The following is a 20142-nucleotide window of genomic DNA, read 5'->3' as shown; positions in this document are numbered from 1 at the left end:
CACTTCGGAGGAGAGGTTCGCTTTAGTAGTGATCGGCAACAGCCATCTATCTTGTTCTACTACATACATACATACCTACATACGGATAGACGGATAGATCTAAAAGGACTATGCGGATACTTTCCACTATGATGCCATTTGCATCTTTCATATTAAAATTTAATCTATATAAGAAAAGAAGCATGTGCTTAATGTAACGGTCTTACCTTGCACTCCACCAACGTACATCGTATAGATCTACGAGTACGGAGTAAAAGATAAAGAGAAAAAGGAAATAATATTTGGATTTTGGAAACATCTCTCATCATTGTCATAGTCATATCTACTCTGTACGAAGTACCCCGTACGCAATTCATGTGGATCTTTCCATCACAGAGCTAGTGCTAGTCCAAGCACTCCCAGCGCCCCCAACGCCGACACGGTCAGCCCCGTCGGCTGCGCGGCCACACCTTTAGAGGTCGAGCTCACCGGCCCTCCGGGATTGGAATCGGTCACCGTGGCTCCCGCTGCAGTCCCTGTATTTGCTGCCGCGTGGATCTCGGCCGTTGTGGCCGTCAATGCTCCCCCGGAGATCTGCGACTTGACCACCGACATATAGTTTTTCACATCCGTTGGGAGAGCGCCGTACCAGGTTGGGGTAGTGCCAGCCTTGAATTGACTGGCGAGGGAACTGCGTTCTGCTGGGTTGATGAGTTCCCAGATGACGGATACGGGCACAACAGATAGAATCTCGGAGATGAGAGACTTGGGCGGCGGCGAGATATTGGCAAAGTTTGCAGTGGTTGTTTGGTTGGCCACCAGACCCTCTCTGTAAAAAGTGTTAGGTTATTTTTTTTAAAGAAAAAAAAAACATTTAGAAAAAGAGTCAAATACAGTGCGCTCGAGATTGCACTCAGGTTGATGCCATTGTCTGTAGTATCTCGTCGATGATGGTGTTGAGCACCCCAGGCTGTGGCAGCAAAGAGGAAAACTGTCGCGAGTTTCATTTTGTCAAGTGGAGAGAAGAAAATAGAGGGCGAAATGGTTATACAGTCTAGATAGGGCAGAGTCTATCAGTATATCAAATGCTTAACCTGCTTGGCCCGCCGATCGGAAGAATCTCTCCGCATTAGTCTGAGACAACATTCAGTCACTAAATCATCACTTAAATTAATTTCGATGATTCTAGATCTTTTCAGTCCAACCTCGGCCAAAATCAGGTGCTAATCGGTCAGATCCTCGGGGAATTTGATCCTTTGCGGGGAAATGTAGTAAATACCGTCGTAGTGCATAGAGAAACTTGATAGATGTACTACAGATCCCTGTAACTTTCACATGTGTATCCAAGATAGCCAAAATACGATACTGTCTCGCCCTCCAAAAAAAGAGAGAATGGAAGAGCCCCAAGACGGTACTATAGGTCATTGTGGTGGCTTCACCCTTTCAATACGTGAAACTACATCTACATTGCACAGTTATAAGTAAAAAGTAAAATAAAAACGTGGCATTAATTTGGATATCATAGCAAGGCCATCGTAAAAATCGTCATCGAATACCAAGTGTGAGAAAACCCGAACTCAAGAGGTCATCTCCAAGTCATGTTTAAGCACCACCCTTCTTGGCAATATCGGCCTCAGCACCGCGCTGGCGGGCCTTGCCCTCGTCATGCATATCACGGTACTTCTCTTCCTCGGTGCGGTTACCAGTGACAGCGGCACCAATGGATCCAAGAGTACCCTGGGCGCGGTTCTGAATACCTTCACCCAAGTCCTTGAGCTGACCCTTAGCCTCTTGTTCCTTGCCGGCGGCGTTCTGCTCTGCTCCGGTGCGGCGCAGGTTCTCGTTTCCGATCAGGTTGCCGACCGACTCCTTGGCAGAGCCAACGGTCTGGTCCCAAGATCCTGTGTCGCGCTTGGGGTCGTCTTTGGCAACGGCTCCAGTGTTCGGGTCGGCGGTGAAGGGGCCCAACTTGGCAGTTGTGTGGGAGGCATCCTTTTTGGCTTGACTTTCCTCTTGCTTGCGTTCACCCTTGGTCTGAGATGCGTTGGTATTGTGGTACGGTGTTGGGGGACTAGAATGGATGCTTACCTGAGTGGAAGAGTCGCCAGTCACGGTTCCCATGGCGCGTTGAGCGAGACCAGTGGCTTGGTCGATGTACGACTGACCAGTCGAGGCATTGCCGGTGTTGTCAGACATGATGGTTGGATGGTAGATGGTAGATGGTAGATGGTAGATGGTAGATGGTAGATGGTAGATGGTAGATGATAGTAGTAGGTAATGAAGAGATGATAGATAGTTGAAGAATGAATGATAAAGTAGTGAAAAATGAAAGTTATGGCAGGAAAGTTCTTTCCTTATATACATAATCTATATTATCCAATCCCCATATTCTAGCTCCTTCTCCAACCTCTTCCAGATCTTCCAAGATTGTCTGAAGTTCAACAAACTATCATGATGAACTACGTCATTGAATGATGTCATACCACGTGAGTTCCAAGTCGAGCGTCATATCGAAGCCAGGTTTTCTTTCCAGCTGGGATTGGAAGTTTCTACAACGTTGTATTGACTACTACATGCAGTACAGGAGTACAGGTATCTCTCTGTGTAATATCTCTGTGTGATCTCTCTGTGTGATCTCTCTGTGTGATATCCCTGTGTGATGTGATCTACAAGTCCATGAGAATATTGTCCATGCAAAAATCCTTTGTATTGCACAACGCCTAGTTGATAGAGCATACTAATAACCATAAGTTCAATGCAAGTTCCCAAATACCAAGTCGCCGCGTACGGCGTACATAAATCCACATGCAATGCCACGCTTGAAAGACTAAACCCCCCCAAAAAAAAGAAAGAAAGAAAGAAAGAAAGTGTACCACTACCAGTGACAAATTCCACCCTCATTTTCTTCAGCTGTCCATGTGCCACAGAGACCGACAACCTCAAGATGACCATCTGGTTGCTCACCAACCTTGCTCAGCGAAGCAAACTTCTTGTCTGCAGGACCATTGCTCAGCAGCCGTCGTGCCCAGGCATCAATGGCAGGCTCCCCGGTTTCATCTCGAGCTTGTTTCAGGAACGGAATGAGTGCCGTGCCACCGGTACCACGCAGCTTCTTCTTGTCGGTTGGAGTCGCGCTTGCAAGGTTCGTCGTTTTTGGGAGGCTTGGGTTGACAGATTGAGAAGGCTGACGTGCACTGCGGGACTGCAGAATAATATAGCGGGAGACAATGGTAATATGCTTGTCGCGTAGAACGCGCAACATGGCTAGACATGCGTCGTAGGCAATGCACAACGCCGAGTCTCCACGTCGCGCCTCGACAAAGGAGCGGATATTTGCTATCGAGTCAATCTGCTCCAGGAATCGCCGGTGTGGACCAGGCATGTAGGTGCGCATGTCGTGAATGAAGCTATTTCGTGACTTGGTGTCTCCAGTGCTCTCACTGTCTTTGCGACTTGTACCGGTTGGTCGGTGTTCCACTCCGAGGACAATGTCGAAGAATTGAATGAGGGAGCTTTGGGCGTTGCTGCCTCCTCCATACTGTCGGTACTCGGGGTTGTGGCCATCGTCGTATAGCAGCCCGTTTGGCAATCCGGCATCACCCATGTTTTTACTTCCAGCTAGGTAAGGGCGTATGCGGTTGTAGAAGACATATGGATCGCAATTTTCATACATCCTCTGCAGCAGGGTGTTGGTCTCATCGATAGTTTCCGCTAGTCGCTGCAGGCACTCGGTTACAATCTGGGTGTTGCCTGTGCGGGCCGCGGCGATGGCCCTCAGCATCACGGGGATAGAAGGGGCCCCACGTGCTTCTATGGCGACTGAAACTAGATAGAACCATTGTTCATCTAGAGATCCAGTGAAGGTTTGTAGGCAAGCTAGGTTTTCCAAGTTGGTGGCTGGCTCATGGGAGAAGATCGGCTTGTAATTCCAAAGGCAGACTCCAGCATAAGTTGCCACGGGAGGTAATTCGAGTCGTTCACAGACTTGGAATAAGGGAACTGTAAGTTGAGGTGGAATCCTCTTGAAAAAGAAAATCATTAGTACATCTACTTTTTGGAGATGAATAGGATGGACCTGTACCTCTGTGGGTGAATTGCCACCCCATACATAGCCATGCAGTATGAAGACCAGTATGACATATGCACGACGCCACTCAGCCTCTGTCTGTAGGCGTGTGACAGAAAGTATAGGGAGATGATCCACCACAGACTGTAGACGTTTGCTTAATATCAAAGGGTGGAGATTCCCAATAATGTTCTCCCATTCGGCATAGTAAGGGTTGGGGAGAACCTCCAAGGGAAGTTCTGGAGAGAGGAAACCATAGTCGGGAGTGATTCCAAACTCGGAAGGATTTGGCACGGGAGGCAACATAGTCCCGTTGCCACAGAAATCCTGAGATTCAAGGATTTTCAGGGTAATGAAAATGAATGAAAATGAATGAAAGTTGGAGAAGATGAGAAGGCGAAAAGCGGGCGGATTATATGGATTATATGGATTTATGGATTATACCAGAAAAGATCAAAAAGATCAGAAAGGTCCGACCAGGAACGATCCGGAATCCAAAGTATGACTTCCCCAGGCTAAATTCTGCGGAGGATGACGGAAGAGAAGGATTGACACCGAATGATATTATAATATTATAATCTCCAAATAACATTCTATGGCTAAATAGTCAGAGTTTTCCCTTCATCGGACCGAGTTTCAGAGCACGTAATTTCACCGGGGATCCCTGGAAGGTAAGTACCAGTACCATTTCTAATCAAGGTAAAAAGGAAGATAATCATAAGGTGAGGGCAACTCCGACATAGGAAGAGAGGGGGGGGGGGGGAAGATGTTTCTTTTAGAGGACCCCGGGGAAGTTTTAGAGTCCAGTCGGTCGATCGAAAATAGTTAACTCAAGTAGATTAAGTAGATTTTAGGTACATTTTATATGGCTATACAATCAAATGATAGTCTGCCAAGATGGACTGGGTGCATCCGCGAGGCCCAAGTGGAGTGGCAATTTAAGCGAAGAAGAAATTGAGTGCGAGTCAAAGGGGCCTAACCCGGGAAAGACACGGGAATTGAGGCATTTTCGGGCATTTTCGCCTTTTCGCTTAATTTGGCTTCGAATTCGCTTCACTCAGGATCGTCAACCTTGATCGAAGGGGGATGCATGGCTGGTATTTAGATTGGACCTCATTCTATATGACTTTATGATATATTCTACATTCTACATTCTAATTTTTTACATTTACACCGTACTTTTTTTTCTCTCTCTTTCCTATCTTTCTCCCAACAATAGTTAACCACATAAAGATATATATGCCTAATACACAAGGCATCTATGCTTAATAATATTGTATTCCCGAGGCCCGAGGTATATACATAGTAACAACCCCCCCCCCAAGGTACATAGCACAGGCTTCATAACGGTGTCACACCCACATATATACCTGCAAAGCTCGGTAAATAATCATGGAACACATTTCAAATGAGTCTGGAAACACCTGGTACCATTGTACCACAATAGAACTATACCAAAACTCATAACTCAGATCAAGTGGGAGCTTCACAAGAGGTATCCCACGGACTAGCAGAAGTAAATATTGCCTCGACCGTGTTATTCAGTGCGATATTGATCAAGGTAGGCTCTATATGATGGTCAGACTGAGAAATGAACAACAAGACAATCACATTTACCGTCAAAGCTGAACTGTGGCCATCCATACTCGCTCAGTCCCATACAAGGGTCCTTGGCAAATGCAACCCAAGCTCCTAGGAAATTTGTAAATCTAGGCAACGCCTGGCCTTCATCTTAGAAGGGTTTACCTTGCATGTATTCACTGACTTCGACTTCCCTGGCAGACGGAGGGATCGCCCTGGACTTATCATAGGTTCCAAAGACAAGAGGTACCTCAGCTATCATGCGGTTAAATCAAAATGAACAAGGAAAGGGCTGGTTAATTCTTACACCCGTGGTATGCCCCAAGCCATGGAGTTGGGCTGACGTTGCTAAAGTTCCCATGGTATAGATACCTCCAAGTTGGCACGTGCTGACTCAATCGAATCCTACATTCGTCGATGAATATTAGACCAATACATGTAGTTGGAGCGGTTCAAAGTGGGAACCCTCTTGGCTCTTACCTGACAGATTCCCGGAGGGGACAGTTATAAATCTTTTGACTGAGCATAGAGATTGTTGTCTCATCAACGGATGTTTGACTTAACGGCAAGAAAGCCGTGACTTCACGCTCATTACTCCCTCCTAATGTTGGCTAGGGTTCCAAACATGGTAAGCCCAGGAAGATACAAAAAGAAAGATCACCGTCAAGTACATACCAATTGTGCCAATTTCCCCATTTTAGCTCTAGCGGAATAATCGGAAAAGACGAGGACATTATCCACAATGGGACAAAAGCTATAACTTCCATTGGTCCTTGTTTCGACAATCTTCATCATTGGGGCTTGTCTCATGCATTGGAAGGACCCGGCTCCTACGCCGCATCCAATAGCAGTAGACAGCTCATTCCAATTTTGATGATCGGAAGCTGTTGTCAGTAATGGAGCAGTGCCGGAGTGAAGAGCAAGTGCGCTAACGATAGGATTGTCTGGGTACTATCAGAGGTCAGCCATTTGGGGATAGTTGAGAAGTCCCGACATAGAAAGGTGCTCACTGCGTATGAATGGATATCAACTGAGGAAGCCCCAGTAGATTGACCAAACAGAAGAATTCGATCTGGATCACCACCGAATCTGGCTATATTTTCATAAACCCACTCGATTGCCAATCGCTAAATATCTGGTCAGTTCATCCATACTATCAACCATACACTTTCAAGATCTACCTGGTCCAAAATCCCAAGGTTTTGCTTAGACGGGTCGATGTCTGGTGCATTAGGAAATCCAAAGACATTGAGTCGATAACTAACCCACAGATTAGTGATATGAATGGACAAAACTCAGCGTCTCCTTACTTGAAGGTAACAACAATCAGATCATCCTGATTCTGTACTAAATTCGTGCCATCGTAGTAACTAACCGAACTACCTCCTATATCATAGCTTCCGCCATGGATGAACATCATGACTGTTGCTCTGCGCAGCCCCCTGTAGCCTCGATGTTCGAAAGAAGGTGCCCAGATGTTCATATACAGACAGTCTTCAGAAATGTCGCCAGAGTTCCATATCATAGACGGAAGAACACTATAAATGGACTCATTGGAGTACGTATACACCTGTGGACAGGGACTGCTGAAGGAAGATGCATCGATGGGTCTGCCGGGTGGTGATTTGGGATGTGGTGGTCCCCATCGCAGCTCTTGAACTGGGGGCTCGGCATATGGAACTCCAAGAAACGCCCGTACAGTATGTGCAGAATCGTTATATATTCCGTTCACAAAGCCGGAAGAGGTCACGACTCGAAGCTCAGAGTGTCGGTGACCAGCTACAGTGGCCACATTACTCCAAAGTGTGCCAAGGATGAGGAATAGATGCATTGTCGGTATAGCTCTTTTCTCTCCAAATTGTGTCTTCTTTTTTTGGTTTTTTCCACAACCAAGGCCATCTTAAAAGGACAGGAATCAAGCGCAAACTATGAATTGACTCTCGGTAGATAAACCCTTTAACTTCTTTGCTCAAGAGTAGAAGCACCTTCAGATTACGGGGGTTTGGGCCGAGAGGAATAGTTTGAGGCTAATTAAACATTATTTGGCTTAAGGATTGATCACCTGAGGGCTATAAAACTTGCGAAACTTACTCAAATGTTCTTTTATGACCTCAGAGAGAAGCTTAAGACAATGCGGGTGACGTACAAGGCATCAAGGGCTTAAAGAGAAAGGTAGAGAGTAGTTAATTGCGAGGTGATTATTCTCAGTCTGTACAAATCCGATGTTGTTACACTTCAACGCCATCCCTAGTGGGATTTTTTTCTCAAATCAAGATTCATATGATCAGTGCTGGCTCCATTCGATCGTGTTCAGATCAATTCCCTCCTGCACCAACTCCCAAAGCGGACTCAGTTCACGTAGGAAAGATACACGAGCCTGGACAGCCTTGAGGACGTAGTCGATCTCCTCGTCCGAGGTGAATCGGCCGATACCGAAACGGATACTGCTGTGGGCACTCTCGTCGCTGCTGCCCAGAGCGCGCAGCACGTAGCTAGGTTCCAGGGAGGCAGAGGTACAGGCGCTGCCCGATGACAGCGCAATGTCGTTCAGCGCCATCAGTAGAGATTCACCCTCGACGTAGGCAAATGAGATGTTCACGCAGCCAGGGTAGTGGTGCTCGGGGTCACCATTCAATGTGGTGTGTTCCATAGCAAGGAGGCCCTCGCTCAGACGTTTAGACAAGCGATCAATGTGCTTGGTGTCATACTGTTCGATCAGTCAGTTATCATTTCGAAGACGGGCTGAAATTCAAGTTCATGGGTCCGCCAGCTCATTATGCCTGCAGTTGACATCATTGGAGTTGAATACCGTGCCCAAAGAACACGTAATCTCCCAAGGATTCCAAATAGACGTTTATTGCAGTGCATAGAAATCGTGGCAATAATGGAAATAGGAAATATAAAAGAACGAGGGAGAAAGCTTACCTCCATATCTTGGGCGGCAATTCGGCAAGCCTCGCCAAAGCCTACTGCCAGATGAGGGGCCAAGGTGCCACTGCGTAGACCTCTTTCCTGTCCACCACCAGTGATGAGAGGATCAAGACGGACACGGGGGCGACGACGCACAAAGCAGGCACCAACACCCTTGGGACCGTAGATCTTGTGGCTGGAAATCGACATCAAATCGATGTTCAGCTTGTTGACATCCAACGGGATCTTTCCAACGGCCTGGGCACCGTCGGTGTGGAAGAACACCTTCTTGGACCGGCAGAGACGGCCAATCTCCTCCATTGGCTGGATCACACCGATCTCATTGTTGACAGCCATAACACTGACAATACAAGTCTCCGGGCGCATAGCCGCCTCAAGATCCGACATGCGAATCAAACCATTGCTCTGAACTGGCAAGTAAGTCACCTCGAATCCTTCATCCTGCAAGTGTCGGCAACTGTCGAGCACACACTTGTGTTCCGTTTGGGTAGTGATGATGTGATTTTTCTTTCCCGAGCGGCCAAAGAACCGCGCCACACCCTTCAGACTCATGTTGTTGCTCTCCGTCGCACCACTTGTGAAAATGATCTCCTTGGGGTCGGCCCCGATCAATTTGGCGATATGCCCGCGAGCCTCCTCGACCCCCTTCTCCGACTCCCAACCGTAGGCGTGTGTGCGCGAGTGCGGGTTACCGTAGATACCGGTGAGGTAAGGAAGCATGCTATCCAGAACCCGGGGGTCCAGGGGTGTGGTGGCTTGCATATCGAGGTAGATGGGACGGGTGCCCTGGTCCATAACGGTGGCCTGCTTCAGAATGCCGGCCGACGGGCTCATCGCAGCGTCACCAGAGGTTGCCGAGCCGGGCAGCTTAACATTCTGGGGGGCCATATGGGACTGGTTCATGAATGACTTTTGTTCTTCTTTGATGGCAGTCTCGATATTGACCTGAGCTTGGCCAACTTTCGTCTCGGAGACGTAAGACCGAGCACCGCGCAGCCCGGTGGCGAGGACTCGAGGAGCTCGAGAACCATAGGTTGAAAGGCGCCTGGAGAAGGCAGACGCCTGTCTCCAAGCAGTAGGAACAGCACTTGTCATTATGAAGATGATATGTGCCAATATCCTTGGAAGTGGGATGAAGAAGGAAACACAACCCCGACTTTTTGTTATCACCGCCCGGGGCGGCATCTCTCAATGACTAAAGATCTCGGGAATTTCCCAATTAGGTTTATCCGTGATGCCTAAGGCAACACAGAGGTATGGAGCTTTCCCCTTTCAGATATATTCTCCATTCCCCATTCCCCATTCTCCAGCACTTCCAGGACTATAACATATATTCATTTCTCTATTTTATGATAATTAGCTATGATGATATTCTATTAATCAGTTTGAAAACCCTCTTCTGACTTATGGTATTCTCACATTCCAATTGCCAAGTTACCCCCCGCACGTCCCAAAGGAATGATGGCCCAATGATGACGATCGGACTGGGGTCTTTTAATTTCATGGTTCTTGGGATTTTCTCGGGTAAGGCTGCCGGGGAGAAACTGCTTTGTAGAGTGTAGAGATGGATGTGACTGTTCAAGGTTCTAGGCTATGTATTATAATAGGTAACTATGTATGTTCTATAGAGCATAGAAGCTACAGTAGTATGTCCACAGGGAATATGGAGATAATAATAATCCAGGTGCCTAATTTTGAATATAATGCGCCACAGGATCATAAGGCAGAGTATTAGCGTATAAAATAGTCCAAAAAAGTCCGAAATAGTGTGAAATAGTATAAAAGCGAAATATGTACAGCCACAATGGACATCAGCTCCGTACAACGTTGGCAGAGTCTTATGTCATTGAAAAGGTTCGGGTTCGCCCTTCTTCTTTCCCCCCCCCCCACCTTGGCACTTTCTCTCGTCTCCTACCTCTCTCCTTAATCCTATTTACATCATGAGTTTCAAAGGTTTCCAGAAGAGCATTGTGCGTGCGCCACAACAGTTCAAGGTCAAATTCAACATTGGTGAGCATACCAAGGATGCTGTCTATAGCGATGCCGAACGCCGCTTTGATGAGCTCGAGAAAGAGACCAAGAAGCTACACGATGAGTCCAAGAAATACTTTGCTGCCATTAATGGTGAATCTTTCATCCTCAACCTTTCACACCTCGTTACTGACCGCGTGCGCAGGCATGTTGAACCACCAAATCGAATTCTCCAAAGCAATCGCTGAAATCTACAAACCCATCTCCGGTCGCGCCTCCGATCCCACCTCCTACCAATTCGAAGGAAATGCCGAGGGCATTCAGGCCTGTGAGGAATATGAAGTCATCGTCAAGGAACTGCAAGAGGCTCTAGCCCCCGAGCTGGAGATGATCGACACCCGCATTATCAGCCCTGCCGACCAACTGCTCGAGGTGATCAAGGTGATTCGGAAGGTTGCGGTTAAGCGTGATCACAAGAAGCTGGACTTTGACCGCCGCAACGCGACACTGAAGAAGCTGGAAGAGAAGAAGGACAAATCGCTCAAAGACGAGAAAGCACTATACAAAGCCGAGAACGATGTTGAGCAGGCAACCCAGGAGTTTAACTATTACAACGATTTGCTGAAGGACGAACTGCCCAAGCTGTTCGCCCTCGAAGCCGAGTTCATCCGCCCGCTCTTCCAGTCCTTCTACTATATGCAACTCAATGTCTTCTACACTCTCCACGAACGAATGCAGGGCATGAACATCAGTTATTTCAATCTTAAACTCGATGTTGAAGAGGCCTTTGAGCAGAAGCGCGGCAATATCCAGGAACAAGCCGAAGCCCTTACCATTGTGCACTTTAAAACCCAAGGTGTCCGCCGTTCCGGATCCAAGCTGGGCCCTCCGGGCAAGGGAGCCGATAGCAAGAGCTCCATCGGCCGAGGCCGTTCCGGATCCACCGCCACCGATGACAACCCTCCACCACCTTATTCGTCTGCCGCCGTCAGTCCCAGTCCGACAGGCAGTTTCTCTTCTGCCGCCAAGAGCAAGCCTGCCCCGCCTCCTCCACGGGCGAAGCCGTCCCATCTCAGTAAGCCGGTTGAGACTGTTACCGCTCTTTATGATTACGAGGCTCAGGCACACGGTGATCTTGGATTCTCGGCTGGTGATGTTATCGAGATTACCCAGCGCACCGAAAATACCAATGAATGGTGGTCTGGGCGAATTGCAGGTCGGGAGGGCCAGTTTCCGGGTAAGTGTTATAGCTCTTTTGTTTTAGTGCATTTGCTAACATTTTATATAGCCAACTATGTGCAATTGAATTAGCACCGGGATATTATTAACGTTCTAGCTCTTCTCCTTTTGCTATGGCGCACATGTGGTTCTGAACATAGAGCGTTTCGTCTGTAAATATTTGTGTCTTTCCCCTTTTTTTGTATTGTTAATTCACTTGACTCGGCTCTTCGCTATTTGTCGCCTTCAGTAGATTTGGCTGTACTCTTTGCACAAGCTTCATACATATTCTAATCCAACCTCCATGGGTATACTTCTTTCTTTACTGTCGAGATTCCATTTGAACTTATAGCAGAATCGGTCCCTCGGTATAGACATGTATCAATGAGAAAGATCTGGGAGGGCGTGGGAAAGCTTTTGGTCTTTCATCTAGTTTTTTTAGATTTACAATGCATCCATCCATAGATGCAATGCAATTGCAACTCTTGAAAACAGTAAAAAGTGAAGATGAATGAATGAATGTGGCTTGGTGGCTTGGTATTAAGAATGCATCTACACTTTGCCGATTGAGATAAAAGGAATGTTGAACTTGTATAAAACCCGCAATGGGAGAGAGAGAAAAAAGGCATGACAAGTAAAGTCGGTTTCTAGCCAGAATCATGTACGTCAAAAGGAAAGGGAAGGATATCTTTGAATTGCCGAGCGGTGTGTCCCATCACACAATTGAATTGTTCCTTTGAACTCGATTGATCGAAATATCGTGCTCAACCGCTATTCCATAGAAAGCATCAGTGTCCCGTGAGTTCTGTGAGCCCTTGCTCATGGTATGATCCGAGTAGCACAGAGTCTGCGCAGCAGTCATGGCAGACAGGCTCGTTGGACTATCTTTCGTGGGAGACAGTATACTTTCGGCACCGCCAACAAGAGCCCGCCATAAGTTGGGACGGCGTTGATGATCTTGGCTTCCAGAACGTCGTGAGTGCTCAAGGGCGGCACCGGCCCATATTGACGAGAGTGGGAGTGAGATGACGACTAGGGTCACCACGTTGGAGGCCAGTTCTGGCACAGTGATGTAGTACTGGATAATAGAGAAGACGGCCGGGACAACCATGGTCTGGCAGCCCATGACGAAGATAACTTTCATCGGACCGAATTCCCGCACCCCGAGTCGGCGGCGCTGTTTGATGGCGAATCCGAGCTTGGTGACAAAGATGACACAGAAGAAACAGATGCTGATGGTGACACAGATGTTGGTTGCGCTTTCTATCCACCATATACCAGCCATGTAGTTGAGTGTAATGATGGCATTGCAATTCACAACCATCCATGCACTGCGAAATCCAATCGGCACCAGAGCGACCAGGATAGATAACACCAGGAGGGGATGCCGGTATCGACGACGTAGTGTAGAGCAAACCACGTGGACTTGAATCACAAGCGATGCTTCGATGCAGACGATTACCAGGGTAGTGAGAACGACAGCTACGATGGAAACGGCATATGCGCTCCACGGCACGGATGAATAGTCGCCGGAGACGAATGGGTATACTTCTTCGAATGGAGTAGAGAAATGGATGACTTGAAAAAGCAGACGCCCACTGTTGAGGAATAAGGCCAGACCATTCAGGATAAAAACCGCCGAACGGCGCTTGTCAGAATGGGTCAAAAGCAGAAGAATCACCAACAAGGTGAATGACGCTCCAAATTGACAACCGTAATTGATGCACACCCGGACATTGTACATGACGAAGACGTCCAGTGCTTGTACTGGGATGGGGAGCTCACTGCCATCCGCTAGGTGGAATGTGACATTCTGGGTATATGGATCGAATGGAGGACTTGGAGATGGTGTCGCCGCCATGGCCCCGAAATTTGAAATTCAGTTTGTAGGAATTGAAAGACCGTTCACATGGGTAGTTCTGAAAGCCGGTCAGGAGTATGCAGAGCAAGGATCGAAGTGTTTTAAAGCCTTTTGAAGACTAAAGATATAGATAATATAAATCATTAGCAGTATCAAGATAATCAGGGTGAATGGCCAGCGTCATCCGAGACAGACAATGGCGAAGGCAATACCGGGTCCAAATCTATTATGAGACCCTACATTGTAGTAGAAAAGAACAATACTAAGGGCATAGGAAGAACAATATTAAGTGAAACAAAGAAGTGGCCCATGAATGTCTAGAAATATATTAATCGGTGATGATGTTGCATGAGATCTTCAGAATGCCTCAAAATAGGCTGTGGTCGTCTATCACTGGCTCGGTTGTCAAGGGTTTCTTTGTTTCGGCTTTCCAGGATAGATGCCCCGACTTGGGGATTTCTAGAGATTCAAGGATTTAAGGATTCAAGGATCCCATGGATGTGTCTTGGGAGATAGAGAGTCTTGATGAGGCCTGGATGGTTTCATGTAAGACAGCGGTCTCTGATTCACAGCCCAGCCTATCAGTTATCGAGTCTCGCTCCTCGAGAACCTTTGTCTTAAACCGTCAACTGAAAAAGGAATGATATTTTTTGTTTCAGACTTGAACGTGTATTCGTATATGAAGGGCAAAAACGAGGCAAGATAGTGAAATGGTGAAATGGTGAAATGGTGTAAGGTGTAAGGTGTAAGCCCTGGGAGCCCTAGTGTTGACACCTGGGCGCGGACCCGATCATGTATACTATAGCTCTTATGTATCCTATAGCTATCCATAGCTCGGAGACTAAGAAATTGCTATGTTCTACATTTAAGTATATCTTAGATATCTTAAACAGATCTTACAACAATTACAAACAAGACTAAGGCCCTTCGCCAAGAAAACCTGCGGGGAAGAGGAAACCTCGCGACTCCAACCCTTTTTCCCATTCACTCGAGCTATGGCGGTCCCTCAGAGGACATTGAATTGGCTGTATAGTGTCTTGTCCAAAGTTGGTCTCACCCAAAATCTCCATCTTATCTATCTACTAAACCCCATAGGATCACTATGATCCACAACAGACCTACCGCGACCCAAACCGGACCTACCACGATGTTGCCAATGCGCTCTCCCAATACCCCTCGCTTTCCCCTCGAACAGATGTCTATAGTGAGTACCTCCCAAGTAAATTCTAAGTTCTTGTTTCTGATACCCCAACAGCCTACGAGACAGGGTTCTCGGCCCTCCTCCTTCACCTCGTGGGCACGTTGCCGGTCACCTTCCGAGGCACGACGTACCGATTCCCCATTGCGCTTTGGATTCCAAATACATACCCACGCGAGCCACCAATTGCCTATGTGACCCCAACACAGGAAATGACTGTCCGAGTTGGGCAACATGTGACGCTGGAGGGACAGGTGTACCATCACTATCTGGCACACTGGGCCGAAGCATGGGATGTTAGTGCTTGCAAGATATGGGTTGACAGACGACTGCTAACCATTATATTCACAGAGATCTACCATCGCCGACCTTCTTTCTATTCTGCAGGATATATTTGCCAAGGAGCCACCGGTCCGATACAGGCAACAAGTGCCACAGCCTCAGCCGGAAGCTACCCAAACACCCCCGCCATTACCTCCCCTTCCACCCGGTGTCGGATCTTCGAGACAAGCTCAGCCTCTATCTCCGCCTACAGGCCAGAACCAGAATCCACCTCCTCCCCCGCCGAAGCCAGGCGCAGCTGGCGAGCATCGGCAGCAAGATGCTCGCCAGCAACAACAACAACGGCACACGGCTGATCAGTATGGATCTCCCCCACCACTACCTCCCCTCCCACCAAAAGAGCAAGATCCTCGTCGAGCGTCTTTATCCACACAATTGGCTAGTCCAGGAATTCCCCCATACCAGTATTACGCGCCTCCAAGCCAAATTGGAGGACAGATAGGCAGCCCACGTCCCTTGTCACAGCCACCAACCCATCAGCCAGCGGGACAGCCAATTCCGCCCCAGTTGGCGCATGGTCAAGCACCGCATTATAGGAACAGCGGAGTGCCGGTTCACCATGGAGCTGGGTCTAGTATATCAGGCCAGGTCCATCCTCAAACTAATGCCGCGGGGGCTCACTTGCCTCTGCAGCCGCAAGTCCCCCATCAACCACACCAGCAACCGTCTGGTCCTCCGTATCCTCAACATTCTCCATACCCATCCAATTATCCCCGTCCACCCCCAGCAGCTCCTACGCAGGCCGACACACCCGATCTTCTAACCTCTCCTTTTGAAGTCGAGCTACCCTCAATCTCACCCGCGGGACCAGCGCCTCCCATCCCACCAAACCCAGAGAAAGATGCACTCCTTCATGCCGTGTCCCAGACACTAGCGGAAACTCTCCGCGCTAACGCTGCACAATCCGACACAGCAGCGCAATCCCTCGTCTCGCAATCACGATCCCTACATGCCGCCATAGCCACGCTGCAGGGGGAACTCTCGACGCTCAATACTCTCCACACGACCCTTCAATCCAACACTACTGTCCTCCAGCAATCCATCCATCGCGCCGACGCCACCATCGCAGACGCACAGGCCCGTTCTACGTCTATTTCCACATCTAGCGCTCCTTCAACCTCCGCTACTCCTGGAGACACTCCGTCCGGCCTGCCTCCAATTGATGATGTCCTGGTCGCCCCCACTGTGGTAGGCAAACAGCTATATGATTTGGTTGCTGAGGAGCAAGGTATACAGCAAGCTCTTTATGCGTTGCAGGCTGCGCTGGTCCGCGGTGTTATTGGTGTCGATTCCTGGTCGCGGCATACACGGAGTCTTGCACGTGAAGCTCTTCTCAAGCGAGCATTGATTCGTAAAATCGGGCGTGGAATGGGGTTGGAGGAGAGTGTGGCATGAATTACCGGATGCTGAGCATCGTGGACTAGACATCTTGGTTATAGATACCCTTTCTTTTTCCCCCATGTTATGAAATAACTAGATTATGGGAAGATCTGTCTTCTTCTCTTCTACAGACTCGCGTTCCTTTCCCTTTTTACTTCCTGGCCCATGTGCCATGTATTGGCGGGATAGCATAGATACTAGGATATCTATCGGGCAGTCTCTTTCGTTGGAAGGGAACTCTGCCAAGTATCTGTAAGGGGTACAAGATAGATCTACCTCTTATACTCCACTCCGTGTAGACCAGGCGGCACCCAAGCCCTCGGAGAAGAGCCAGCAAAATTCGCTTGAATGCTGCTCATTCTTTGCTTTTCGCCTTATACGTAACCTCCACCAATAGTTTTTTTTCTCATCGTATGTTACTTTCGGCCGTTGGGCCCTAACCTCCGAGTTGAGAGTGAATGGACCAGAATCTCTCGAGACTGGTCAGTTGCGAGGAACGGAGTCGATCGTTTCTAGATAACAAACAACTTGGCATGGTGACTTCTCATGGGGTTGTAGCATATCAATGGCCGAGTACCCGAGCTGATGATGCTTTTGAGAGAACTCTTGGCCGTTGAAGTGGTCAATGCCGCTTGGCCCAAGAGAGAATTCCGACCTGCTAAGTAGTACCACACAAAATATAAGTGAGCCACCCCGATAGCTTCACTCTGCTTAGTAACAATGGCGACGTGATCTACAGTATCAAGTTGCCCAACAGCAAAAATGCCTAGCAACATTACGATGGATTCAACTTGACCATGACGGAAGGATGCTTTGATCCGAAAATATATAATGAACAAGGTTGAAAAAAAGGGGTTATAAATAAAAGAAAGGGAAGCAGTGAAGTGGTAAGCATGTATTCCTATAGTAGAAGTCTTAAAATATATAAATGGGAAGTGTGGTGAGAATATTTCCATGTAAAGGCAGCATACGCTCCAATGTGCTTCGGATCTTGAAAGCGCAGTGCCAAGGGTCTAGTCATTCTAACGAGACTGCAAGTAGACCGCTAGTCTGGTTCGGTTGATGGTTTACATAGTGTGAACTTGCTAGGGAAGATATAATAGACATTCTAGCCCGATGAAAGAACATTTGAAGCCCGTAACACAGGGTGTGATACAACGGATTCCTATGGCAATACGAATATAAAGGTATGCATGAGACTCCAATGACAATCAATGAGAGAATAGATTGAATCGACAGTCCCATCTCAGTGTGCCAAAACTCGCTGTACAAGGCACCCGAGGAAAGGATTCAACTCATCAAAAAAGTATAAAAAAGCCGTGGCGGGCTCAATACATACATAGAAAACAGAGTTGGAAATCACAATAAAGAAAATAACAAAACCATTGCGCCCAGTCGGTCCCAGACCCGCTCATTTCACCTCATTCGCATCCGAGAATGGACTTTCTACCCGGTTGGGTGGCGTCCGAGTGGAGTTACGTTGGTCGCTCAAGCCGGAAGCTCGACGTGCCTCGGTTTGGCCATGTGAGGAACCGGTTTCCAAGTTGGCAGTGGATGATGGATGTGTCTCATCTTCGCTCGATGAGGACGTATCAAATGTGGAAACGTTATGACTGAACTGGTCGCTCTTTGTGGTTGACACCGCCCGGCTTGGGTTGGTGCTTTTACTCTTTTCAGACTGCTCTTCAATTTGGTCGGCAGCGGGTGCGTTGTTGGGTTTCTTGTTCTTCACCGAAGGACCACGCACCATCACTGGTTTGGCAGTTACGCTGCGAGCCACACATGAACTGTTGCCCTTGACAGCTTCCGCGCGAGCGAGTTGCGCCGGGGTAATGACCGGCACCGCAGGTGCGTCCGCAGGGGTAATCTTGACAGCAACAGGTGAGTCGTCTCCAGGGGCATTTGGCCCGGCTCCTCCGTTGTGGATGCTCACCACGGCTGCACGAGACCGCTGGATCTGCTGCGCAGGTATGGCACTGACGATGGCATCGTTACGGTAGATAGTGGTAGCCACACTGCTGCGCAAAGTGGGAGAGATGCTCTGGTGGCCGGTAGTGGTTGTCCATGACGAGTCACGCAGGTCACCTGGCATAAAGAAGTGTTGATCAGGTGTCGCACCGGGAAGCGGTGGTACAGGAGGCACGAGGGTGGCTGGGGTCTGTGGCGGGGAGCGGTTGGTGACACCAGGAATGTAGGCGATTTGGATGACATTGGAGGCACGGGTTAGAACGGTAGAGGCGATGGACTGGCGTTCACTGCGATTCGCCGCGAACGAACCGTTCTTCTCCGCCTCCTGGCGCTCCAGGCGCTTCTTTCGGATGACGAACCACCATACCAAGAACACAATGAGGGCGATGGCAGCCACACCACCGATAACACCACCGGCAATGGCGCCAGTGTCGCTGCCCCCAGAGTCCGAGGGCTTGGAGCCTGTTGAAACGCACTTTGTGGTCGCACATTCATCACAACTCGGGGCAGTCATGGTACATATTGATCCATCGGGACACGAGGGACAAGCGGGGGATGTGGTTTCACACTGCTTGCAGCGCTTGAAGAGGGAGCGGGCTGGGGAGAAGGTGGAATCCATGGGGTCGAGAAGCATGATGGGCGAGGAAGAAAAGACGAGGATATCGATAAAGCCGATCAACGGCAAGGAATGTGCAAGATAAAATAAGGAAAAAAAGGAGTGTAAGGTGCTCAATCGGCGTCAAGTCGTGAGCGTAAACAGTAGATCATCAAAGCCGAGCCGTTAGGCGTGGCAGGAAACGAGTGTCGTGTGTGAGGTAAAGAGCGAAAGGTGAGGGTTAAGCGATGATCATGGTCTCTGGAATGGTCCAGACACTTGACAGAAATTGTATATGTCAAAGACGCTCGGGATAGGGGGCTTGATTTTTTTTTGACGTTGGCCCGACGCGCGTATCAGAAAAAAATTGACTCACAAACCACACCCGATCGAAAGATCAATGTGGGATGGGAATAAATATAGATGGATGAGAGAGAGAAGGACGGAGAGTATGACAAGTCAAAAGAGAAGACGAGGGGGGAAGGATAATTGGGGCCTTGGGGTCACGGGCCCGTGAAGGTTCCACGGGTAAGATACGGGGTAGTCAGGTACACAATTTTTGTACCTGGATATATTTTATATAGGTAGTACTCCCTAGGGATCTGTAGATAGAATGTAAGGTAAAAACAGTAAAAATTAAAGAATTATAGGTAAAGTCGAGATCGTACAGGCTTTAATATTAAAAGTATGCTATCAGATTGTTTCATCCCATGTTCACCTTACTTGGACGTGAGGGAAATAAGTGGACATCTTACTGTACCTGTAAGTGGTCTAGACTCTCGGATCATCAATTTTCCAAGATTGCAGGAAATTGGGCATTTTTCTTTGTCCAGTTTGTCCAGTTTGTCTAGTTTATCTGATTTTGCCTATTTTGTCTGTTTGCTTTTATAAATAGGGTTAGCGGCTAATTAATCTCTCACCACTGAAATCTTATTATTATATTAGGGAATGGGTAAATCGGGGAAAGGGAAATTAAGGGCCGTATTCGTACTATTTTTTAACACCTGTATCCAACAGACATAGTTGATAGTTGAGATTGTACACTAGGGGGC

At 48.2% G+C, this 20142-nt stretch overlaps 9 protein-coding genes across 9 annotated transcripts; 2 read left to right on the top strand and 7 right to left on the bottom strand.

Annotated features, from left to right (window-relative positions):
* Positions 1–369: 369 nt before the first annotated feature.
* On the bottom strand, positions 370–986 carry N7537_010742 (uncharacterized protein; the record flags this gene model as incomplete). The annotated part of the gene is made up of 2 exons (XM_056901796.1): positions 370–808; positions 874–986. The coding sequence occupies 2 exons, from the start codon at positions 984–986 to the stop codon at positions 370–372; spliced, it is 552 nt and encodes a 183-aa protein (XP_056747083.1).
* A 595-nt stretch (positions 987–1581) lies between these two features.
* Positions 1582–2175, bottom strand: N7537_010741 (uncharacterized protein; the record flags this gene model as incomplete). Its single annotated transcript, XM_056901795.1, has 1 exon — positions 1582–2175. The coding sequence occupies one exon, from the start codon at positions 2173–2175 to the stop codon at positions 1582–1584; it is 594 nt and encodes a 197-aa protein (XP_056747082.1).
* A 679-nt stretch (positions 2176–2854) lies between these two features.
* On the bottom strand, positions 2855–4351 carry N7537_010740 (indoleamine 2,3-dioxygenase; the record flags this gene model as incomplete). The annotated part of the gene is made up of 2 exons (XM_056901794.1): positions 2855–4000; positions 4061–4351. 2 exons carry the CDS (start codon positions 4349–4351, stop codon positions 2855–2857), a joined length of 1437 nt encoding a protein of 478 aa, XP_056747081.1.
* Positions 4352–5518: 1167 nt separating this feature from the next.
* On the bottom strand, positions 5519–7457 carry N7537_010739 (uncharacterized protein; the record flags this gene model as incomplete). Its single annotated transcript, XM_056901793.1, has 9 exons — positions 5519–5613; positions 5663–5737; positions 5792–5881; positions 5934–6031; positions 6107–6237; positions 6302–6577; positions 6637–6753; positions 6808–6886; positions 6937–7457. The coding sequence occupies 9 exons, from the start codon at positions 7455–7457 to the stop codon at positions 5519–5521; spliced, it is 1482 nt and encodes a 493-aa protein (XP_056747080.1).
* Positions 7458–7910: 453 nt separating this feature from the next.
* N7537_010738 (IscS subfamily cysteine desulfurase) lies at positions 7911–9652 on the bottom strand (the record flags this gene model as incomplete). The annotated part of the gene is made up of 2 exons (XM_056901792.1): positions 7911–8333; positions 8552–9652. 2 exons carry the CDS (start codon positions 9650–9652, stop codon positions 7911–7913), a joined length of 1524 nt encoding a protein of 507 aa, XP_056747079.1.
* Positions 9653–10497: 845 nt separating this feature from the next.
* N7537_010737 (amphiphysin) lies at positions 10498–11839 on the top strand (the record flags this gene model as incomplete). The annotated part of the gene is made up of 3 exons (XM_056901791.1): positions 10498–10681; positions 10734–11765; positions 11817–11839. The coding sequence occupies 3 exons, from the start codon at positions 10498–10500 to the stop codon at positions 11837–11839; spliced, it is 1239 nt and encodes a 412-aa protein (XP_056747078.1).
* A 622-nt stretch (positions 11840–12461) lies between these two features.
* preB (alpha-factor pheromone receptor STE2) lies at positions 12462–13607 on the bottom strand (the record flags this gene model as incomplete). The annotated part of the gene is made up of 1 exon (XM_056901790.1): positions 12462–13607. The coding sequence occupies one exon, from the start codon at positions 13605–13607 to the stop codon at positions 12462–12464; it is 1146 nt and encodes a 381-aa protein (XP_056747077.1).
* Positions 13608–14602: 995 nt separating this feature from the next.
* N7537_010735 (uncharacterized protein) lies at positions 14603–16542 on the top strand (the record flags this gene model as incomplete). The annotated part of the gene is made up of 4 exons (XM_056901789.1): positions 14603–14653; positions 14703–14811; positions 14863–15101; positions 15157–16542. The coding sequence occupies 4 exons, from the start codon at positions 14603–14605 to the stop codon at positions 16540–16542; spliced, it is 1785 nt and encodes a 594-aa protein (XP_056747076.1).
* Positions 16543–17938: 1396 nt separating this feature from the next.
* Positions 17939–19129, bottom strand: N7537_010734 (uncharacterized protein; the record flags this gene model as incomplete). Its single annotated transcript, XM_056901788.1, has 1 exon — positions 17939–19129. The coding sequence occupies one exon, from the start codon at positions 19127–19129 to the stop codon at positions 17939–17941; it is 1191 nt and encodes a 396-aa protein (XP_056747075.1).
* Between the last annotated feature and the right edge of the window lie 1013 nt (positions 19130–20142).

Source organism: Penicillium hordei (genome assembly GCF_028827395.1).
Source record: "Penicillium hordei strain IBT 12815 chromosome Unknown utg000006l_segment0_segment0, whole genome shotgun sequence".
NCBI classification, from domain to species: Eukaryota; Fungi; Ascomycota; class Eurotiomycetes; order Eurotiales; family Aspergillaceae; genus Penicillium; species Penicillium hordei.
The sequence above is the reverse complement of the archived record's forward strand: the minus strand, read 5'-3'. Positions and strand labels throughout refer to the sequence as shown.